The following is a 14915-nucleotide window of genomic DNA, read 5'->3' as shown; positions in this document are numbered from 1 at the left end:
TGTTTTATCTGGTAAGGAATGCGACAAAGGTATAAGCAACACCTAATGTTGTTAAAGGAGATGACTACATGTGCAACCTGAGCCTTGTATCCCTTGCAGCTCTGGTGCACCTCAATGATCTCCTCTAAATGGTTCCGTTACTCTATTGACTGATGCTATTCAATTAATAATTCAACTGCCTAATATTTATATATAGTTAGGACATCAGGCAAATTAATTAAAAATACCTGTCAAAAGATCGATTGTGGGATGTCACCCTGCTCCCTTGGATTTCTCTAGTCAAATGCCACATGATAGAAAACCGGAAGAGTGCCTCCAACCTTGTTCCCTTGGCAGAAAAGAAAATCCAAACATAGTAAAAACTAGTGTGTATACATCTATATACATGCTAAATCAAAATATTCAATTACAAAGATTTTTGACATATGGAAGATAAAAATAAGCTGGCATCTGGCCCAAAATTGAAGGAATACAGAAGGCAGAAAATAGCAGATACAAGATACTCTTCTGAGATAATGTAAATAAGATTAAGGCTATAATCTTCAACGTATTTACTGGAGGATGTTCCATGAAACATAGCATATATTATTTCCAATAAATATGCATAGGGTTCTGATATAGCTTTTGCTCATTTCCACCACCCAATATGGAATTTGCATTTGAGTAAGATTACACAATTTTAATATGGTATTATCTCAGTACAAGAAGCCTTACTTTATCATGATCCAATAAGGCATGACAAATGATGTCTTCGCAAATATTAGCTGAGGGAGCTAGACAATGTAAACGGTAGAACAGCTCCACACAAGTGTTGTGATGCTCTCTTTTCTCATTGTTTAGCTGATCCCAAAGCACCTGGGCAACTCTCTGTAACAAAATTGGAAATCAAATGAACTATTTCATCCAGGTTAAACAAAATGAAGTTGTGTATTTATATTTTCTGTTACTACATTGAGGAGCTACCTGGGGCCCTCTATATGTTTTGGTTAACAGTCTAGTAACCAAAAAGCTTTATAAAGATATATTTATTTGTATTTTCTAATGCTAGGTTCATCTTGGTGACTCAATGAAATGCTTCCAGTGGCACAAACCATGGCACCTGCTTGTCGCCAATCTTCCCATCTAAGAAGTTCCTCCTCCTCCTTTCCCTACAAAGAGCTGCTTCTGAACCGAATTAGATGTAGCACAGAGAGCAACAATTGGCAGAGAAAATCAGAGAAAACTGAGCAACTTGTGTACATAGAAATACCAAATATCTAAAGCCACAATTAGATACACATACATATATATATATGCGTGTGTGTGTGTTATGTGCATGTGAATGTGTATGCACACCCTAATGTTCATATCATTATTGTTTTGAAATGCTTACTTTTATATTACATTGTGCTGCATAGTCAAGAGAATTGTTTCTAAGATTATTCCTTTTCAGAAATGGTTTTCAGAATTCATTTGTGAAGGAAACATGAAGTCAAGTGGGTTCTATCAGCATATTTTGATTTCTTTCTGAGCTACTTCTGTAATAGATGCTGGCTTGTGTAATCATTACTAATACTAGACTCTAAAAGATAAATTGTCAGATGTCGCTCTACTTCACTGGACAATTAGGATAAGTATCCTAGAAGGACATCATGGGTGGAATTTGGTTCTGTTCTGTTTTTCAGTATTAGCTTTGTATATTACTGTGCCTAAACTGTTTTTACTTCTGTGCCTATATTATCATTAGTGTTTTCCACCAGTGGCAGAGCTGCCATTTAGGAGATGCAAGGAAGGTATGTTGCAACAGTCAGGCACTAAAAGGTTTTCCACTACTTTGTCTGGATTTGAAGAACATGGATCTGGAGATATCCCTTCATATTAAAGCTTTCTGTGAGTGCTATTGGGAATAAAAAAACAATTAAAAAGGAAGCCCCCCTACCTGATAGAACTCAGTTTTTTCTGAAATTAGCTTCAGAACTCCAGGGGCAATAGGAGGAACTGTGACCATCTGCAATCTTCCAAAGAAGGGATTTTGCCCAGGAATTTTATACCGTTTCATTCGGTCTTCAATAACCAGTGCCAATGACTGGGAATGGTTGATTATTTCTAGCAGGACAGAGATGGCCACATTTTGAATGTAGCAGTCGTTGACACAGCAACATATTGTCATCAAGGATTTGAGCCACATGGGGAAACTGGATTCACAACCTCCTGAGGAAAGCAAACAAATTATAGCTATACTTTTTCCTATTATAACGGACAGGTTATTAATTATTTTTCCCCCCGGTATTTCTATCCCGTTCCTTCTCAGCCCCCAAAGGGGGACTCAGGACGGCTTACATTTGGCAGCAATTCAATGCCACTACATATAACAGAGCAATATAATAACGATTAAAACAATAAGTAAAACATTCATTAAAACAGTAAAAAACAGTATTAATAGCCGTATCATCATTCCATTGATATTCCCATATTCATAATTTCCTATTTTAATAATGGTAGGTGTGATAAAATAATCCAAAACATCCTCACCAATCAAAAGTAATCCTTTTCAAAGCTCTATCTAGCTACATATTCACCTCCCATGACGTTTGCTTTTTTCCAATTGGTATCTAACATTCAATTGATGGCCAGTGATATTAAGCTTACTCAGCCCTTTATGGTTCATATTTTTTTTACATATTCAGATTTTGTATTTCCATAAATGTTGTGGTTCCTCCATGCATGGCAGAAGCTTCCAAACTCATTTGTTATCTTTCAGCTCAACCAGTCACTGACTTTCAAATGGGAATATAGATCAGAAATACCTTCCTACCTCCTATTTTTGTTTCATCCATTTGGAACATGTAGCTAACCAAGCTGTCTTCTTCATGTTTACTGAGGAAGAAGACGCACTGTGTAAAATGGAACTTACTCATAGTTATATGTACATTGGATTGCAACCTCAGAAGATTAGTTCATTCATAAAGAACTCATCATGCTGACCAATTTTAGATAACTTCTTGATCTTTTATCATCAATCTATCCAGTATGCTCAATCATTCATTATGCTTACACATTTGCTGCCTGTCATACTGCCCTTGTGCACAATTCTCAGAGAAGCTTCCCACTATCACAAAACATATTGACTTTGCACTCTTCTATAAATGAAAATTCCTGCATATTGGACTAATTTGGAGATGTCAATGTACAGATTAATAATATTTTTAGTAACTCAAAAGTGATGACAATGCTGATATTTAGGATAAAAGATCCACTTACCAGGCACTTGAAAAAGAGTCAAATAGAGCTGCTCAGTTTCTTCTTCAGAAAGATAGACTGGGAATGTAGTACAATCCAATAAGAGGTAGCATACAGCTGCAAATGCTTCTCTGCAGTCCTCTTTTATGTCTCCCAAGTCAAGCATAACCTGGTCGATGTCCCATTCTTCCTCCTCTTTCACCCTCTGCCTATCATGGTCATCGGAAGGAGAAGGAGGGTCCAGACCTTTCTGCTTAAATGGTGATCCTCGGGCAGTGAATAAGTCTGACAGCATCTGCTTAAACTGAGGCACAGTGATTTGCTTGGAGTCCCATGAGCGTCTTTTCTTGCCATTATTTCCAGAGAGTTGGCGGTGCCTTCCTTTGTTCTCCTCGTGCCCTACAGGTATTGTGGGAATATTCCCATTACTGGAATATTGCAAATCAATTGCAAATATGTATTTACTGGCAAACTTTGCAACCAACTCTTGGATACAATGCAAGGCCTTCTGCATGCTGCCACCTTTCTTCCAAACATCACCTTTCTCAGGGACTATTCTAGGCACTCTCAGGTGCAGTGACAGTTCGGGCGACGAAGCACTAAGAGCAATGCCACTGTCTTCAGACTTGAGTGGAGGAAAAGGAGTGTCTGGCTCATTCTGAAGAACTTTGGATTCTACAGTCAGTTCCTGGTTTTCTTCTTTTGCAGGGCTCTGAAATAATGCAAAAAGGATGTGTAGCTTATTGATTAAATAAGAATAAATGGGAATTTAAGAATACATTAAATACAAACAAAATACAGGGAACTGAGCAATGCATTTACACAAGATGCACTCATGGCAGTACTGTGATGGAATTTTGGATGTCATGTTAATGGTTTTCAGTGCTGTGAATACACAACGTAAGTTCTTTTATTAGTTTTCTGGAAAAAAAATAGCTGCTTGGGAAAAATGACAATGTGGGATGATATGCGGGAAAAACCCGTGAAAATGGCCCTAGTGCCATAATACCTGGAAGTGTGAAAGATGCAATAAAACAGCTTGGCCTCATGAAGGCGGTAAAGCTACTGATCCTCACAGTACATTTATTTTCATTTATCGTGTCAGGAACAAACTAATTTATTTGAGAAAACACAAAGTTTAAAAACTTGGCATTCTATTAAAAGTCCTTTGACCAGTAGCTGGCCACTTGGAGTGCCTCTGGTGTTGTTATAAGAAGGTCCTCCATTGATAACACAATATCTGAAGACATTTTCACAACTAAAATAAATTTGAAAATGAGAGCCTTTTTTCTGGACTGTCTTTGTGCAGTCATACAGAATTATGATAATGTTTAACCAAGACAAGTGTCAAGAAATAATATAAAAGATATTTAATTTTGATTCTGCATGTTTTTAATGTATTGTTTCCCAACTTAAATTAAAATTTACAAATTTGCCACAGGAGGTTTTCTTCCATGGCAAATCAATAGGTAAGCACAGATCACTTGTACAATGGAGGACCTTCTTACAGCAACACCAGAGGCTATCAAAGTGGCTAGCTTCTGGTAAAGGAAATTTAATATAATGCCAAGTTTTTAAAATTGTTTGTGGTTTTTTAACATTATAACTGTATTCACAATTCACTTCTGACATGATAAATAAATAAAAATTGATAACTTAATTTTAAAATATCTTTTCTTTTTGTACTTTTGAAAGTTAATATCTACTTTCCATTTTTGATACTAATTATTCTTTTTTCTTGATATTACTAACTTTCTTGATATTGGTAAATTATTCTGTTTCCTTGAAAAGAGAGATGTTTTCCTTCCGTTTTAACGGCAAGATTCAAGATTTTTATTCTCAGACAGCTGTTTTTTAATCTATTCTTTAACTTCTCTTATTTTTTTTACTTTGTGTGTATGATCCTTTGTTAATTATTTAGTTTACTGATATGCCGTCACAGTACACTACTGTATTTCATTTTAATTCCAATTTTTAATGCCAAAGGCTTCTCTGTTTCAATTAAAAGTGATAGATTTATGATGACTGATAGAGTCTGTGTCTCCATCTGGCACAAAGGAGGAAGCCTTGTTCAGGAATTTATGATCAGAATGTTTGGGGAGTAGGCAGCAATTTTAAAAAGGAAAGAATAGGAAAGTAAGATTTTCAACCCACTAATTAATCAATCTAGAGTCAGCTTTAAATGCTAATAAGCAGAACACGGGGAAACAAACAGGTTTGAAGTATCTTTACTTCAAACAAGTTAATACTGGCTTCTTTCTGTTTCATTCTTATACTTTCAGTTATGGCCCCAAATAATTTTATAACTGAAGGAAATTGTTGTTATTCTTGAGGCCACTGACAAAGCTTTATTTAAGAAAAGCTGAAAGTATAATAACCATAATATTACCTGGACACATGTAATTTAGAAAAAAACCCATAAAAAATATCTTCAAATGAAGAAAGTCCCCTGCCATCTAATGACAATTGTTAAGTGAAATTTTCTGAGGTTAATCTGTTTACATGTAACTTACCTATGTTTAGGAATGTATATTAATGTATATTAATCCCAATCCTCATTCTATTTTCCAACACAGATACTGGAATAGTAATACTAATATAGGACAATCACAATTTCCTCTCAAAATACATTTTTGTATGTGTCAGGAGCTACAAGAAACTGCAAGTCACTACTGGTGTTAGAGAACTGGCCATCTGCAAGGAGGTTGCCCAGGAGACACTTGGATGTTTTGTTTTACTATCCTGTAGGAGGCTTTTCTCATGTCCCAGCATGGGAAGTTAGAGCTGAGACGGGCGCTCACCCTGCTCCCTGCATTCGAACTGCCAATCTGTCGGTCAGCAATCTTTCCGGCACAAGGGTTTAACCCATTGTGCCACTGGGGGCTTCCTCAACATACATGAAATAAGTATTTTAGACCAAGTAAAAGGGAGCAACCAGAAGTCTCAGCCCACCTTTGGCTTGTTATTTATATCAGAATTAACACAGAATTAAAACAAGGTGTTTTAAAATTCAATGTTGGTTATAATATTTAATTGAAGGGGCAAAGTACTATATAATCAAGCATTCTACTATGGCAGAAGGTGCACAGAATAGAGTCAATGGATCTGCTCATTAAAAGAAGTGATACATCCACTTTCAAAACACACAGAAGTAGACATCACATACATGTGTCATAATACGTACAGTGTCTGAGCTTCCTGTTTCAGTACCTAGATAGGCAGGAGGCATCTGGACTTTGCTAAGCACTTTGAAAGATGTCCTTAAGGCATGAGTGAGTTCTGGTAAACTTAGAGTTTCCATGTTTTCAAGGAGTGATTGCAAAATACAGCTGAGCATCTGTGGCAGATACAGAGACTGCACTTCAGAGTAAAGTTCCTAGAAAAAAAAGAAAGCATTTTAAGTAAGCAATCAATTAAGGTGTGGTATACTTCCTTTGGAAGTTGACTTTTATAAAGTTCTATAGACACATTTCCTGTAGTCAAGACACTCTAGTCCAGAGAATATTTAAAGAATACACCACAATTGTCCAAAATTAACAAGGGTGTAAAATAAAGTTTCTAAAATATTCCAATCACAATTCTGTTCTTTCATAGAACTGTCAGCCTACTGCTTTTTTCTTTTGGCACAAAATATCATAAATACGTGATAAGATGAGCAAATCTGTCTGTTGATTTCATTGCATTTGATACTGCATTTGAGTAAGAAATTAATTTGGCTGGCCCTACACACACTCTCACACCTTACTTACCAATGGTATCACATCTAGAAGGAATACCAGCAGTGTGCAGAGTTCTGAAACTGTTGCAAGCGTGACTATATGCTTAGTGTGAAGCTGTGTCTGCACTGATGTACTTCTGCCAATAAAAGGGGAAAATACTGTTAAGAAACATTTCATCAGTATTTTACTGTGTTGATACTTTTCTGTTGCTTGTTAATAGAAATTTACAGTAATTTTAAAATGAGGATCCTTTATCTGAAATACTTGCAGGACCAGTTTGGATTTCAGATTTCTTTCACATATTTGAGTTGTAGTGTATTTACATATACATAATGAGATAACGGGGGGGGGGGGGGGGGGGGGGGATGGGATTCATGTGTAAATATGGCTTTCTAACTTTACTCACAACTAGCCATCCCCTGCCACGCGTTGCTGTGGCCCAGTCTGTGTATATGTGTTTTGTGTCTGTATATATTTGTATGTGTGTGTGTGTATATATTTGTGTATATGTGTATATATGTGGTTTTGTGCAGGCATTGTAATGTATTTTTATTTTTTTTTACTTTTAAATTCTCTTCCGCTGTGTTTTTCAGTATTTTTATGAGTGATGGTCACTTGTTGGCCTGATAGGTGTATTGTGTTCATATTTGGTGTCAATTATCACAGTGGTTTTTGAGTTATGTTAATCCCACAAACGAACATTACATTTTTATTTATATAGATATGAATTTTGTGAATGCAACAATGTTTGTGAATATTGAACCATCGGAAAGGTAACATGGCATTCTCTCTGCTACTCATGTAGACTATTTTGGATTTTAGACAATTTCAGAATTCTGAATTCCAGATAAGGAATACTCAAGTTGTATTTTCTAATCTAGATAATTTCTTTGGTAACTCTTGCCAGTAATTTTTTAAAATGTTCTGCTCCAGCTATTCATTATGCTTCACAATGAAACACACACACAATTTAACTGATATTTATTTATTTATTTATTTGCTTTATTTCTATACCGCATTTTTCAGCCTGATAAGGCGACTCAATGCGGTATTTAAATTGTGGTAGGACAAATGGAGGCACATTTATGGAGCAAATCAAGCAATTTAATGAGGTATATTTTTCAAACAGTTTTAACACTTAGTTCTATACTCAGGACTGAAATATTCCTTTGTAATTATATATATATATATAGTTACAACTTGGACCACAGTGAGAATCTAGTTGTCAAGCTCAACTGATAAATACTGTCTAAGTACAGCGTAAAGAGATCTCATATCCAATTTCATACATGTAATTTATTATCTATAATAAATTGATATTTTGGCGTTTGAAAATGACTACTAAAAAGGGCATTAAAAGAAGTAACTAGAGCAGTTTCATGAGTACTCATGCTAACTTCTGAACTTATATCAATTTATTTTAAGATTTAAATTTGCATATATTTTGAAAACGAATACAGTATTGCAAGATTGTGTATGTTTATGAAAACTCAATAAAAAAGAATAGCAATGAAATCATTAATTTTCATATTTGTGAAAAAAGTTAGAAATGCACATTACCTGAAACAATCTTCAAAACATCTTGTCATATAATCCCAAAGAAAATCTGTGCTTAAGGATGTGATCAACAGGTTAACTGTTTTAACAATTTCGGATGCATTCTTGTTTTCTCTTATAGCACTAAAATGAGAAAAAACAAAAAGTAATAAGTATAATATGTGTTGAACTCTTTAAAAAGTGTTCTAAAATAAGTGCTTAGTTCTGAAGATAAAAATGTAAAAACAAATGCATCTTTTAAAAAAAACACTGCCAAAGTAATATGGGTATCATGATGTCAAAGCTTGGAACTGAGTTTTCAGAAATTCAACTGAAATTATGAACGAACCTAGCAGTTCGAAACATGCAAATGTGAGTAGATCAATAGGTACCACTTCAGTGGGAAGGTAACAGTGCTCTATGCAGTCATGCCGGCCACATGACCTTGGAGGTGTCTATGGAAAACTCTTCGGCTTAGAAATTGAGATGAGCCCCAGAGTCAGAAACAACTAGACTTAATGTCAAGGGGAAACCTTTACCTTTGCTATCCCCTCCCTAAATTTTTAGGGCTTGATGTATAACTTCCAGCCCAATCTCATCCTCTTTGGTGCAGCCAGTGTACTGTCTACATTCAAGTTTAATTGCTGGATTCTGGATCACAATGATTCTAATGGATCATCTGTATACAATGGATATTGTAGCTGAAATGCAGCTGATTAATAAGTTCTCATTATAAGTCCTTCCAGGGACATGAGAAAGAAAAGCTTGGCAGTCTTCAGTTGGGTAAAGTGATATCAGTTCGGTCCCAAACAATTTTCAAATTCCAGAAAATTTCTTCTGGATACTTGAAAGATTCTCATCAGTAATGTGACAGATGTGCTGAGAAGAAAATAATTCAAATGAAGCCCATAATAAAAACAAACCAAGGAGACGTGTTTTATCTATCTAGCAAGATTAGCATTGATTTGAACAAAAAATCCCTGCAGTGTACCTTATAAGAACATTGCCAGTTTGGTTGTAGCTGAGCTTAAGATCAGAGCCCAGAGTCTCTTTGCAATAGCCATAGAATGCTCTGATCACTTCAAGAAACAAATCAGCAACAACCGGCGGCCCTGCAACAAAAGCGAAAGCATTATTTTTGAAATAACTATAGTTAGGTGGTAATTAGTAGTAGGATTTTATTTCAGAATATAAGAATAAGAAATATTAATCAAACTTTGTAGCTGAGAATCAAGAACTGGACTATGTCACCAGAATCTGACACCTGGAACATCAAAATTATGTATTGCAAAGTTTTGCTTTATTTGCTACTTCAAAGAATGAAGAAATACCATACGTCAGCTGGAGTAGGCTCTTGCCTAGAATGTGAAGAGCAATGAGCACTTTGCCTAAATTACCACAGACTGCTGCACAATGCTTCAAAGTATCCTTTAGAAAGATTAAAAAATGTATAGTTCTAAATTGTGCTACCAATTTAAAACCAGTCACAACTGTATCCCACCAATTATATTAACATCACAACACTGGCAACCAGGGCGCACACACAGAGCAGCAACTGTCACATTAAACAACTTAGCATGATAAACAACCTCCAACTGCATTCATTATGACCCTCAAAAAGTTAAACAAGTGCATAGCACATAGTTATGATAGTATTCGCATATATGAAAGAGAAAAAAGAATCAGGAATTCCAAGAGAACAAGAAAAAATATATAATAACAACTTTCATATAAAAGTGAAATATGAGTGTTTCTTTTCATAGTAGCCCCATCTTTTTAGCAATATGTTCAAGGTAGGTAATTCATAAATTTTGACTGAGATATATAATATATAATATTGAAAAACAAAAGTAATCTTATTGGGTTGTTGTAGGTTTTTCGGGCTGCATGGCCCTGTTCTAGAAGCATTCTCTCCTGATGTTTCACCTGCATCTGTGGCAAGCATTCTCACAGGTTATGAGGTTTGTTGGAAACTAGGAAAATTGGGTTTATATATCTGTGGAAGGTCCAGGGAGGGAGAAAGAACTCTCGTCTGTTGGAGCTAGGTAATGTTTCAATTTGGTTACCCTTTTTGATTAGCATCTGATGGCCTGAGAGTTTTTAGGTGTGGCTTGTTATTGCCTGGAAAGATCCTTTGTTGAGAAGTGATTAGGTGTTCCTGATTGTTTCTTGTCTGGAGTTTCCCTTATTGATTCACAAATTTAAAGAAAACCTTCAAAATTCACAACTGGTCAACAAAAGCAACCTGTTTTAAAGTTTGAGAAAAAAAAGTTTGCTGCATGATATATACCAATTTGAAGCAAAATATCATGAAAACATAAAATATATCAAGATGCTCACTGAAGTTCTTTTTAAAAACTGATATATAAAATAGTGGCGGCATTTTTCTCATGGAATACACAATAATCTTGAAAATAAAATACAGTATCTTGCTTACATAAAATGGATCTGTTTCCTTAATTCTTTAGAGAACAGTAAAAAGCATGATTACAGAGCACTTTACAGTTAAACCACAAGAGATTTTGCAAATGCAAGATGAACTTAAAAGTTTCTTTTAAATGTCTGGCGAATCCACAAGAGACAGACAGAATACAGCTTCTGGCTAGCATTTAAGACATAATTGAGACCCAGGAGCATTACATAAACCAAAATGCATACAACTACATCAAACCTGAGCTTAAAGGCCTCTAATGAAGGCAGGTCAACTGTCTTCAGAGTGTGTGTGTTCCTTTATAGAACAACTTGTACCACCAGGAAGTTCCCCTAATGTTTAGTTGAAATCCCATTTTTTTTTTTGCCATTTGAAGCTAAGGGCTGTTTCTTATTCTATCCAAAGCAAAATAAAACAAAGTTGTTCCATCACATATAGGACAGATCTCAAAATATTTGAAGAAATCTATTTTCTGGCAATACCTTTTTAATAGTGATATCTACGTTCCTCTTTAAGACTTGCACGTTTCCAGTGTACTCATTCCACATTTTTGGTTACCCTTTTTAAGATGGGCCAAACACAATAGAGTGGCATACAGGTAGAGACATACATTCGTGTTTCAAAAAATGTAGATCTCTTAAGCGTCTTAGCTTAACAGATTTGTGCTTGAATTAGGCACTATACAATTATAGCAGTAAGATATCATTTAAACAGTCATGGGTCCATTCTGTGGAATCCTTGGATTTACATTTCAGTGGGTATTTAGCATTCATTGGTAGTCTGGGAGTCCACTCCTTTGCATTATAGATGATGGAGCCATGAGAACTAAAATGCTATTAAACTGCTACAACTCTGCAGTGTAGATACTACATTTTGGTCAAAAAACAATAGAACCTCTTGCAATTTTGTTCCATCAGTATAACTATGTGCTGCACTTGTAACAGAGGTAAAAACCTGTAATACATATAGATTTTTATTTGTTGTTGTTTTTAAAAATCTTACATACCAATCCTTCATCTCTTTGTTTGCTTTGACCTCAGTTATCTGAGTCCACACTGCCATATATTACAGTTCAAAGCAGATAATGTGGGATTTTCTGCCTTGATACTCTGGGTTATATGGCTGCTTGAAGGGCCCCAAGCCGGGGAGGAAAAAATCTGGAGGATTTCTCTGAAACAGTTTCTTAAACTACAGCACTATTTGGGGTATGTCACAACAGCAAGTTTCTGATTCTGCCTTTAGGACAGAAACACAAGAAGACAAATAGCTTCTATGTCATACTTAATCTTGCATTCCCATCTCCCAGCAGCTTAAAGTATATTTGTCCTATTAATTTTAGAGGTTGTAGGAAATTAGAATATTAAATTGGCCCCAAATAAAATGAGTGGTCACAGATATCACATAACTGTTTGAGTCGATGAATGATAATGTCTGTTTCATGAAACACTTCTCTGAATCACAATGCCACTTGTTATACTTTGGTCTTTAGAAATTCCACTCATACCTATTTCCGGTTTGTCAAGTAAGCTGACGAGAATGCGGAATGGTTTCAAATAGGCATTATGTTGTTCATCCAAATCTGATTCTGTAGATTTCTGGTGCAGGATTTCAATCAGTCCCTGTTAAACAATATCAAAACACTAATCTAAAGTAATAAGGAATATGAAAATACACAAATTGGACAAGAGAACACAAAGTGATTGGTGGTGCTACCACAAAAGGGAGCTATGATCTTGAGGTGAAAGGCAGAGACAGTATTTTCTACACTGCTTTGCCAACGATGAAAGGGTATATTGATTTTGCAGTAATATTAGGGCCAGAGATGAAAGGGTACATTGATTTTGCAGCCATATTAGCTTTCTGGCCTATTTCCTCCTTGCTCCTCATCCTTTCCAGAAAACTTGTTTCATAACCAAGTGCCACACCTTTCTTCATCTTGAGGGGACTTTACACTCGGTTGTTGTGAGTTTCTGGGCTATATGGCCATAGGCCTGAACCATTCTCTTCTGACGTTTTGCCTGCATCTATGGCAGGCATGCTCAGAGATTTCACCTGCATCTATGACAGGCATCCTCAGGGGTTGTGAGGTCTGTTGGAAACTAGGAAAATGGGGTTTATGTATTTGTGGAATGTCCAGGGTGGGAGAAAGAACTCTTGTCTGTTTGAGGTAGGTGTGAATGTTTCAATTGGCCACCTTGATTAGCATTTAATGGCCTAGCAGTTACACGGTCTGGCTTTTTCTAGCTTCCAGCAGACCGCACAACCTCTGAGGATGCCTGCCATAGATGCAGGTGAAACGCCAGAAGAGAATGCTTCTGGAACATGGCCATACAGCCCAGAAACCTCACAAAAACCCTGTAAATTTGGCCATGAAAGCTTTCAACAATGCACTGGACATTCACATTTCCGAAGACATTAAGGCATGGACAATTACATATGAGGGAATTTGTTCTCAAGCCAATTAGGATTTTAAAGGGAAACCTAGTATTTTAAGGAGGCCCTGAAATTGATTGGAAACAGGCAATTAGCAATGTGTAGGCATAAAGGATGTGCTTTTAAAATTTAAAGAATACTTTAAACTCTAAAATACATAAATAAATAAATTCTAGCACATTATTTAGTGTACAGAATATTATTTTGTACTTTATGGTATCAACCAAAGTCTTGAAAGCTACATTGCTACATATTAAGAAGTTAAGAGATAATTTCTCATAACACAGGATGATTTTAAAAAAGTAATATTACTTATACTTACCTCAACTAAAAGATCTTTGGAATATTTTCCAAAGAAATAGAGGGCATGGTCTTCTTCAGACATGGAAATAGATGAATCCAGTACAACAGTACCTCCTTTGATATCGGAACCTGGAAAGGAATGAACATTTTAAATCCAGAAAATGTGATAATGGGTGATACATAATAATCTATTATTTTCATATGATTTTATATTATCAGCACACACGATTATGGTGAAAGCTGTTCAGCTTTGATCTTTCCGATGACACAGCCAATGCTACCATGGTGTCAATGAAAGCCTTTGCTCCATCTGGTAAAAAGATTCATCCATGAAAAGAACGATACAACTTTAATACTGGATGACTAAAGTTATGATTGGAAGAAAGCTCATATATAATATGTTAATTTGATTTCTCTTTCCCCTCAGTCACTGCATTTGAGACCAAACAACATCAAGGATTTAATTCATGAGCCATGTAAAATGCCACTTCTGGACTGCGGCAAAATGAGACCATACCACAAATGTTATTATTTTATACAGTCATACCCACTTTAAAAAAAAAAAAAAAACCAACAACTTACACTGTCATGTGGATGTTTATTTTTGCCAGAGGGTGGAAATAAATTGAATAAACCATGTCCCAGATTTCTGTACATGTCATTAAAAAACCCACATGATGGTGGGCACTCTTTTTCTTCACACAGAATTGTATGAATACAAGGAAAAGAAACATAGGATTCTGCCTCACAATAAAAAATGAAGACCACTCCATCATGTCTATTTTATCTGATGGAAATTTCCTAGACATATTTGGCTGAACAGCAGCTGCCCTCCTCAACCATGTATGGTTTGAATGAAACTACAAGGAGCTCCACAGAATATGGTGGTTTTGCTCCTTCAATTCCCCTAAGAGTAAGACAGTCCAAAATCAGCTAAAATTGCCCAGAAATAATACTACAAGTGAAGTAACAATGCATTGACTGTATGCAATAATGCAGTCTACTATATGTGTGTGTGGATGAGAGAGAGAGAGAAGAGGAGAGAGAAATAGAAACTGGCTTCCTACTTTGGCACCCTGACTTGCAAAATTAGAAACCAATTATACTATTTTACTACACCTTATTCAGAGATTCATAAAATAATTATTTACAGTAAACAAAAGACTTCAATTGATTTATGGTTTTACATTTCACGCTTCTAGTGAAGAGCTCAATTGTTCCAAAAGAGCAGATCTTCGCACCTCATTAGAAAATGCAGCTCCGTGTACACAAAT

At 35.8% G+C, this 14915-nt stretch overlaps 1 protein-coding gene across 5 annotated transcripts in view; it reads right to left on the bottom strand.

The window, feature by feature from the left end:
• Positions 1-14915, bottom strand: part of DOP1B (DOP1 leucine zipper like protein B) — an 80313-nt gene that overhangs the window by 34811 nt on the left and 30587 nt on the right. For 3 of the 5 annotated variants that reach the window (XM_060770354.2, XM_060770357.2, XM_060770355.2), the window contains exons 8-17: positions 13661-13770; positions 12410-12524; positions 9466-9586; positions 8499-8618; positions 6969-7074; positions 6404-6595; positions 3241-3931; positions 1919-2190; positions 715-867; positions 228-328 (exon numbers count right to left, since the gene is read on the bottom strand). In XM_060770354.2, coding sequence (XP_060626337.2) covers positions 228-328; positions 715-867; positions 1919-2190; positions 3241-3931; positions 6404-6595; positions 6969-7074; positions 8499-8618; positions 9466-9586; positions 12410-12524; positions 13661-13770 — 1981 coding nt within the window. The remainder of the gene's footprint in view (positions 1-227; positions 329-714; positions 868-1918; positions 2191-3240; positions 3932-6403; positions 6596-6968; positions 7075-8498; positions 8619-9465; positions 9587-12409; positions 12525-13660; positions 13771-14915) is intronic. The other 2 variants (XM_060770356.2, XM_060770359.2) reach the window with 2 other exon arrangements.

Source organism: Anolis sagrei, chromosome 3 (assembly GCF_037176765.1).
Source record: "Anolis sagrei isolate rAnoSag1 chromosome 3, rAnoSag1.mat, whole genome shotgun sequence".
NCBI classification, from domain to species: domain Eukaryota; kingdom Metazoa; phylum Chordata; class Lepidosauria; order Squamata; family Dactyloidae; genus Anolis; species Anolis sagrei.
The sequence above is the reverse complement of the archived record's forward strand: the minus strand, read 5'-3'. Positions and strand labels throughout refer to the sequence as shown.